General features: G+C 36.9%; 1 protein-coding gene across 1 annotated transcript; it reads left to right on the top strand.

The window, feature by feature from the left end:
* Nucleotides 1-293: 293 nt before the first annotated feature.
* atg3 (autophagy related 3) lies at nt 294-8,585 on the top strand. Its single transcript, XM_073851813.1, has 12 exons — nt 294-493; nt 1,854-1,895; nt 1,995-2,044; nt 3,086-3,156; nt 3,291-3,398; nt 3,509-3,558; nt 4,807-4,894; nt 4,990-5,024; nt 5,105-5,260; nt 5,368-5,495; nt 7,871-7,939; nt 8,188-8,585. Exons 1-12 carry the CDS (start codon nt 422-424, stop codon nt 8,267-8,269), a joined length of 951 nt encoding a protein of 316 aa, XP_073707914.1. The 5' UTR covers nt 294-421; the 3' UTR covers nt 8,270-8,585.
* Nucleotides 8,586-8,900: the final 315 nt, after the last annotated feature.

Genomic DNA, 8,900 nt, shown 5'->3' with positions numbered 1-8,900 from the left:
TTCGCATTATCAAATGGTCGAAGAACAAACTTTTTTTCTATGTATAATTACAAAATAACTTAATGACAGTACAATTTAATGAAATAAAAACAGATCTTGTTGTTCTAAAACGTTAATGTTGTTTCTCTTCTCAAAGTTTGTTAGGTAAACCCCTTCTCAAAGCCTTCCTTATGCATAAAATAAAACGTCTAGAAAAAAGCTTTAACTGTACTTAAGTTGTTAGACGTCTCGCTTGTCAACAATGGGCGTGTCACGTAATATCGCGATATTTGAAATGCGGAAGTGTTTGTCAGATGATGTAGGTCATGTGGTGTAGCCCGATTAGATATTCTTTAAACACTCTCTGTGTGTAGTATAAGTCAAATATAAATCATTTGAATCTCTGCGGGAATTCATTTGTCTTGGAGACTCTTGTTCCAGCATGCAAAACGTGATAAACTCGGTGAAAGGCACCGCTTTGGGAGTGGCAGAGTTTTTAACGCCAGTTTTGAAGGTAAGGCGACGAGTGTTAGCATGATTTGCAGTCTGTATACTGTAGCTGCAGCATAAAACAAAGGGTTTAATGAGTGTGTAAAATTCGAGCATTGACCTGTAAGCAGAAATGACTGAAACAATGCTGTGTTGATGTCAGTAGAGATCAATAAGAGCAGGAGGGCATGTCACAACAATAGAAAACATGCAACCTGTCAGATGGCCCAAAGTTCAGTAGACGCCACTGCTAGCTTTCTGTGATAGATATTTAAGTACAAATAAACGGATAAAATTTTAATTGGCCTGAAATGTGAAATGTAATTCAGTTCAGACCATACAAATGTCTTATTTTCTTCGTGGAGTGATGGTGCCACATCGCTCAAAGTTTTGTCAAATGTTCAACAAGCAAACAGTACTACTTGTTTACAATGGAATTAATCTTTATATAAACTCCCATGTAAAGTTTTTCAATGCTAAAGCTAAAATGAATTGATTTTAACTTGCAATAATAGATGTACATAAATATGAATTGTTATATCGCATATACATGAAAGGAGTAGTTCACTTTCAGAACAAAAATGTACAGATAATGTACTCACCCCCTTGTCATCCAAGATGTTCATGTCTTTCTTTCTTCAGTCGTAAATAAATTGTTTTTTGAGGAAAACATTCCAGGATTTCTCTCCTTATAATGGACTACTATGGTTTCCCACCGAGTTTGAACTTCCAAAATGCAGCTTAAATGCAGCTTCAAAGGGCTCTAAATGATCCCAGCCGAGGAAGAAGGGTCTTATCTAGCAAAATGATTGGTTATTTTCTAAAAAACATTTACAATTGATATACTTTTTAATCTGTACACAGAGTACACACAGAGCTAGGCAAGACGAGCATTTAAGGTTAAAAAGTAAATAAATTGTAATTTTTTTTTTTTTTGAAAATAACCCATTGTTTTGCTAGATAACACCCTTCTTTCCTCAGCTGTGATCGTTTAGAGCCCTTTGAAGCTGCATTTTGGAAGTTCAAACTTGGGGGCACCATAGAAGTCCATTATATGGAGAGAAATCCTGAAATGTTTTCCTCAAAAAAATGTATTGCTGTATTGCTATATAAATTCGTTCACACATCTTTGATGGAAGCAATGACATTTTGTATATTGCAAAGTGTTATTCATTTGTGGGTCATGTCTGTATTAACCAGCTAGGCAACTTTACTTTGCTGACAGATTTAAATGAGCAAACAGGGAAGGGATAATTTGTCATCTGGCATTTGAGATGGCAAAGCCATCACACCCAGGTCATCTTCATTGCTATAAAGACTAGTTTGACTAGTTATATTCGACTTGTTGGAAAATCGTAATCATTTTCATGTGTCTCCTTTTCTAGGAATCTAAATTTAAAGAAACTGGCGTTATAACTCCAGAGGAGGTGAGTGTGCATTTTGATTGTGTTATGTTGTGAAATACTCAATTTAGTAAGATTTAAAGACATTGATTCAAACACAATGGTGTTTTGTGTTTTGTGCAGTTTGTTGCAGCAGGAGATCATTTGGTTCATCACTGCCCCACATGGAAATGGCAAGAACATACACACGCATGCATGCACAAACATTTACTTAGCTATTTAATGAGATTTTATAGACTTCTCTAGTTTTATATACAGCTATAAACTAGTATTGTACAGACCCAATCAAGAGATTGCAGTCAAATGTACTCCTCTCGTATTGCTATTACTAATGCTTCAAAACTATGAAATAACACAAACTTATAGAAATGATAATAAAAAAAAACATTCAGAAAAATCCAGTATTTTTGTGCATTTGAATCCTTTTCAACAATGACTGTATGATTTTAAAATCCATCTTTTCACACTGAGGACAAATGAGGGACTCATATGCAACTATTACAGAAGTTTCAAATGCTCACTGATGCTTCAGAAGGAAACACAATGCATTAAGAGTCATGGGTGTAAACTTTTGAACTGAGTAAAGATGTGTACATTTTTCTCATTTTGCCTAAATATCATATTTTTATAATTTTGTACTGCCTTTCAGAGGCTACAGAAGATACTTACATGTTCCCCAGAAGACAAAATAAGTTAAATTTACACTTATCTTCAAATTTAAAAAGTTAATGCATTGTTTCCTTCGGAGCATCAGTGAGCATTTGAGCCTTCTGTAATAGTTGAGTCCCTCATTTGTCCTCAGTGTAAAAAGATGGATTTCAAAATCGCACAGTCATTGTTGAAAAGGGCTTAAATGAACAAAAATGCTGAAAAACCAAAGAATTTGTGTGAAGGATTTTCTAAAGAATAGCGGGCAGTTTAACTATTCAGGACAAACAACTAACTCATGAAAAACTATCACTAAACAAAACAAAACAAAAAAAACACAGAAGTGGACTATAAGTAAATATCTTTTATGTGAAATATCTTATTAAGGTCAGTACTAAATAAAAAAAATAATGAAAAAAAAAATAACATGCATTTTGTATGATCCCTCTTATTTTAGTAAAATAACATTTTGCAGATTCTGCAAGGTGTATGTAAAATTTTGACTTCAACTGTACATACTATTTTGTGGCTTTATAGTGCTGAGAATATATTTTCTTTACTTTTAGGGCATCTGGAGAAGAAGCAAAGGTGAAGCCCTATCTGCCCAAAGACAAGCAGTTTCTATTAACCCGAAATGGTAAAGGAAGTGAAAACCTTAGTCAGTTTCTGAAATGTAGTATAAATCAGCTGTGTCGTGTTGTGTGACGCTGTGATGAATGTGCTACAACTGCTTTGTTTATTGTAAGTCACAATATGGTTGTTTTGGTTCAGTTCCATGTTACAAGCGCTGTAAACAGATGGAGTACTCGGATGAGCTGGAGGCCATTATAGAAGAGGATGATGGAGACGGGGGATGGGTGGATACCTATCATAACTCTGGTATGAAACTGGATCTGAACAAACTGTATCATGTGGCCATTAAATGCATGTTTTTTTTTCATTCTTGTGTTTCAGACAGACACACTTATTGTCTCTTTTTGTGTCACTAGGTGTTACAGGGGTGACAGAAGCAGTTCGGGAAATCGCGTTGGATAATAAGGTAGGCAGACTTGTGTTGACTATTTTAAGAATGGAATGATGAATGAATTTGTTTAATGTTAAAAAAGAAATAGTCCTTAGGGTTAGGGCCATCCAAGATATAGATGAGTTTATTTCTTCATCAAAATGGTTTTGAAGAAATTTGGCATTACATCATTTGCTCACCAATGGATTATCTGCAGTGAATGTGTGCCATCAGAATAAGTCCATACAGCTGATAAATCTACAATAATCCACGAGACTCCAGTCCATCAATTCATGCCTTGTGAAGTGAAAAAATGTGTTTGAAGAAACAATTTTATAATTAAGACTTTTTTTTAAACTATTGTCTCTGGCTAAAATGAGCCATCTATTGATTTAATATTGCTTTTTCGAGTGCAAAAGTTGTCCCTTCTGTATCTGGAGAGCAATATGTACAGATCAAGCACTCTCTTTACAAATGAAAACTGTTCTAAATGAATATGTCAGTTAATTTTGGTGTGAGAGGACAACAAGGATTGGACTTTCAATGGAGGAAGCATTATTATAGATTATGGATTACAAACATGTCTTTTCGCTTTACAAGGCATTAAAGGTTGTATCAGCGATTTCTAGCCTGAAACATAAAGTGTCAATTTCAGCTGACCTTTCATCACGATCCGCTCGCTGCCTGCCCCATAAATTGTCTGTGAAAAAAACGCGTCTCTCTGATCAGCCTAGGGTCCGAGATATGCCAAAAAAACAATCGGCACTACCAACCTTTCCACAGATAAACAAACAGTGTTCCAAACCAATCAGCGTCAGGGGTTTGGTGTTGTGGACTTTCGCTCCGCCTCCCTCACATCCCTGCACCAGTAGGAAAGTCCACAACACCAAACCCCTGACGCTGATTGGTTTGGAACACTGTTTGTTTTTCTGTGGAAAGGTTGGTAGTGCCGATTGTTTTTTTTGGCATATCTCGGACCCTAGGCTGACCAGAGAGACGCGTTTTTTTCACAGACAATTTATGGGGCAAACAGCGAGCGGATCGTGAAGAAAGGTCAGCTGAAATTGACACTTTATGTTTTAGGCTAGAAATCGCTGATACAACCTTTAACTGATGGACTGGAGTGGTGTGGATTATTGTGATGTTTTTATCAGCTGTTTGGCTGTTCATTCTGATGGCACCCATTCACTGCAGAGGATCCATTGGTGAGCAAGTGATGGGTGAACTATTCTTTTAATCATATTGTGTATATGTTAACATATATTGTTTGATATGCCCGTGAAGGACAATATGAATATGAACGTGAAGACGGGTGCATGTGGAAATGGTGATGACGATGATGAAGATGAAGGAGAGGCAGCAGACATGGAAGGTAGCTCCGAATGTTTGTTTTAGTTTTCGTGACAGATTGTCAGTCTCTAATAATGGCCATAACTGGTACTTGTATATTGTATATTTATATTTCAGAATATGAAGAAAGTGGACTTTTGGAGACGGATGAAGTAAGAACTTATGCTTAACATGAGATTTTCAACATCAGGGTTTGCTTTTGCACAATTATTAATTTATATTCTTTGTTTAGGCAACTCTTGACACAAGTAAAATTGCTGATTTAAATAAAACCAAGGCAGAGGCTGGAGGGGAAGATGCCATTTTACAGACAAGAACTTACGATCTTTACATCACATATGATAAATATTACCAGACACCAAGACTATGGCTGTTTGGATATGATGAGGTGATTTTGCTTTATTATGCCCTGACGTGATATAAACTTGTGGCCCCATCTTTCCTTCATAACTCGCATCATTTAGTTTCAACCCTGCATGTTGTGCTTCTTTTCAGGACAGACAACCTCTAACAGTGGATCAGATGTATGAAGACATCAGCCAGGATCATGTTAAAAAAACAGTCACCATTGAAAATCACCCTAACCTGCCTCCCCCTGCTATGTGCTCTGTGCATCCATGCAGGTAAATACAAACTTAAGTTGCATCTTAAACACAATCAATATTGTTGCTCAAAAATCATCTTATGGATCAGTATTAAAAAACGTATTCATCCCAGATTCTGTAAAAACAGCTTTAAAGGGGTCATCAGATGCAAAACTCCTTTTTACATGTTGTTTGATCATCAATGTGTGTTAGCAGTTTACATTACAGTACAGTACACAACAACCCTACAATGATAAAAATCCTCCCGATCGCCATTGTGTGACTCAGGTGCAGGGGAAGACAAGAATATCTCTGATTGAGCAGTTGAGGTGTTCTGTTGTTGAATGTATTAGTGAACATAGCAGTAGTCATTTACTCCCGACATCTGAGCCGATGAAGACGCAAAGGATAATGTGACTTTGTCACGATCCCGATCTACATATGCATCTAGTTCGTGCGAATCGTTCCTGATGCAGCTTCACCCACAGCAGAAGTGAATCTAATGGTGCGTTCACACCAGATGCGACTTGCATAAATAAATCGCACTATTCACACGTAGTTGGATGCTTGAACATTTTGAGTTTACTCGCTTCATTTGTGCGTGAAATTCGCTTCCTTCACGTCTGAAATTCACTTCACAACAGATGCGAATTTGCATCATGGGAGGGAAAGTAGTTGTAAAATACTGTGAGGAAGTTCAGTTTGCTGGCTCTAGCTAGCTTGTAGTAGTATGTGTGTGTGTGTATAGCTCAAATTGAGTAAAGAGCTTTTTTTACAACTTACCAGATTGTCCTACCTCCTCACTCACTTTCTTCCACTTTCTTCCAAGCAAACCTTTTTTTTTTCCTGTTTCTATAAAGTACGAAGATGTATCGTATAGCTCCAAGTATCCACATACAGCGAGATGATTTTGTCCTCCATTTGTTTCGGATTTCTGCCTCCATCACTACTAGAGCAAGCTCCTGATTGGTTAATGCGGCGTGAATTTTCGCCAAAGTTCAGTTTTTTTAACCTGCGCGTTATAAGCGAATCACGCATTACGCACGTCAAATGCCCCAAACACTCAATTCGTGCCACAGGGAGGTCTATCGCGTCTTTGCATTGACTTAACATGTAAATAACTCACGCTTAACGTGTTATTCGCGTCTGGTGTGAATGCGCCTTAAGGGTTTTTTATGCATCTTTGCAAACGGTCTTTCTTAAAGGGATGGTTCGGAGTAGAATTGACTTCATTGCTATGCACTCCGAAGCCCATGTAAATACCCCATCCAAAGTTTTTTTTTTTACCTTAGTCAAACATTTATGGAGATATTAGTTTTTCGAATTGCTTGTTACAGGAGTGAATGGTACATGTGATGTATCTCGTAAATTGCACCACTAAACGTGCAAGTAATCTTACCAAACTTGTACAGTAGTGTAAATAGGTTATGTACTCACAAAACGCTGCATCAGAACATTTGTAAGTCCACCATGAGTGTTTTAAAAACACGTTTTAGCCGATCCCTACTAGTCTCAAAAACTACAAATGGCGACATGTCGACGTCACTTCCCTGGTTTGAAAAAAGCACGTAAAAGTCCTCCTACAAGTTGACATGCACACAGATGTAGTAGGAGGACTTTTACATGCTTTTTTCAAACCAGGGAAGTGACGTCGACTTGTAGTTTCTGAGACTAGTAGTTCTCGGGTAAAACGTGTTTTTAAAACACTCATGGTGGACTTACAAATGTTTTGATGCAGCGTTTTGAGTACATAACCTATTTACACTACTGTACAAGTTTGGTAAGATTACTTGCACGTTTAGTGGTGCAATTTACGAGATACATTACATGTACCATTCACTCCTGTAACAAGCAATTCGAAAAACTGTAATATCTCCATAAATGTTCGACTAAGGTAAAAAAAAAACTTCGGATGGGGTATTTACATGGGCTTCGGAGTGCATAGCAATGAAGTCAGTTCTACTCCGAACCATCCCTTTAATGTGTTTGTTGGCAACTCACGCTTAACGTGTCATTCGCGTCTGGTGTGAACACACCTTAAGGGTGCAAACGGCCTTTCTTAATAATGTGCTTGTTGGCAAGTTTCGCCTCTAAATGCGGCTAAAGTAAACATTACGGTTCATAATCCAACATCAGAGAGGGGCGGGGCGAGCAGAGCTCATTTGCAATAAAATTTGTTGATTTTTTGCAGAGCTGATTTTGACAACGTAAAAGGGTGTATTATTACACGACTATTGAGAATTTTTAACCAAAGTATATTATAGACTTTTCATTAAGACCCTAGAGAATCATATGAACTTGTGGAAAATAGGCATCCGATGACCCCTTTAATAATTAATCTCATTTGTTATTTCACACCCTCTCATTTACAGTGTCATGCAAAGTAAAGATGCTCTCTTGTTTTTGTTTGTCAGACATGCAGAGGTGATGAAAAAGATTATCGAGACCGTGGCGGAAGGAGGAGGAGAACTTGGGGTCCATATGTATCCTTTCTTTAAAAAAAATAGGTTGTAATAGAATATTATATGCATGAGCACATACACCGTTGTTCAAAAGTCTAGGGTTGGTAAGATTAAAAAAAAAAAATTGTAATAAAAACAGTAATATTGTGAAATATTATTACAATTTAAAAATAACAGATTTTTATTTTAATATGGAAAATGCAAATGTTTATGTTGGCTTATAAGGTACTACAAAAAAACACAATTTCCCTTAACTTTCCTAACTCCAGGTATCTTCTGATTTTCCTGAAATTTGTGCAAGCTGTCATTCCTACAATAGAATATGATTACACAAGGCATTTCACCATGTAACTCACTTTTCACCATTACGCCCACAACTATGACAACAAGTATTGTTACTGCGTTGAGGAAGCAGCGACAATATAAACCTCAAAAAAAGACTGTCCTGGAAAGATGCGGGAATGTTCTATGAAATCTGCTGAGTCTGATGGTTAGCCACACACATTTAAATCCAGTTTTCCCAACTATTCTTCAGCTTAATCTCTGTATTAGCCTCTTGCTCTTAATGCTGTCCTGAAACTAAAAGTGTTTTATTTTATATTTACGTTTCAAAGATAATGAGCCATTCTCTTGTTTTAATGGCAAATAATAAATGGCTGTCAAAATATGTGGGTGTTATTTGTATGATCGGAATCATTTTGTGTGAGCTGAGCTTTTTCTGGTGTTGGACGTGTCGACTTACATGCCAGCTTGTCTTAATGCGTTGTTCTTTGACTGTTGGAATCACTGTCTTGACTCCAGACCATTGTTGTGGTAAAACATACTCAATCCAAAAATCTGCATCTGTAGAATTGATGCATACCACAATTGTTGTACGTGTGGTTTTTAACATGTTGTCAACTTGGTATACAAGAGGAAGAGATGCTGGAAAGGAGTTAAATTTGAACCTGTTGAAAAAGCTTATTGTGCGTCTTCTGTCATG

The sequence above is a fragment of the Garra rufa genome, chromosome 12 (assembly GCF_049309525.1).
Source record: "Garra rufa chromosome 12, GarRuf1.0, whole genome shotgun sequence".
NCBI lineage: Eukaryota > Metazoa > Chordata > Actinopteri > Cypriniformes > Cyprinidae > Garra > Garra rufa.
The sequence above is the reverse complement of the archived record's forward strand: the minus strand, read 5'-3'. Positions and strand labels throughout refer to the sequence as shown.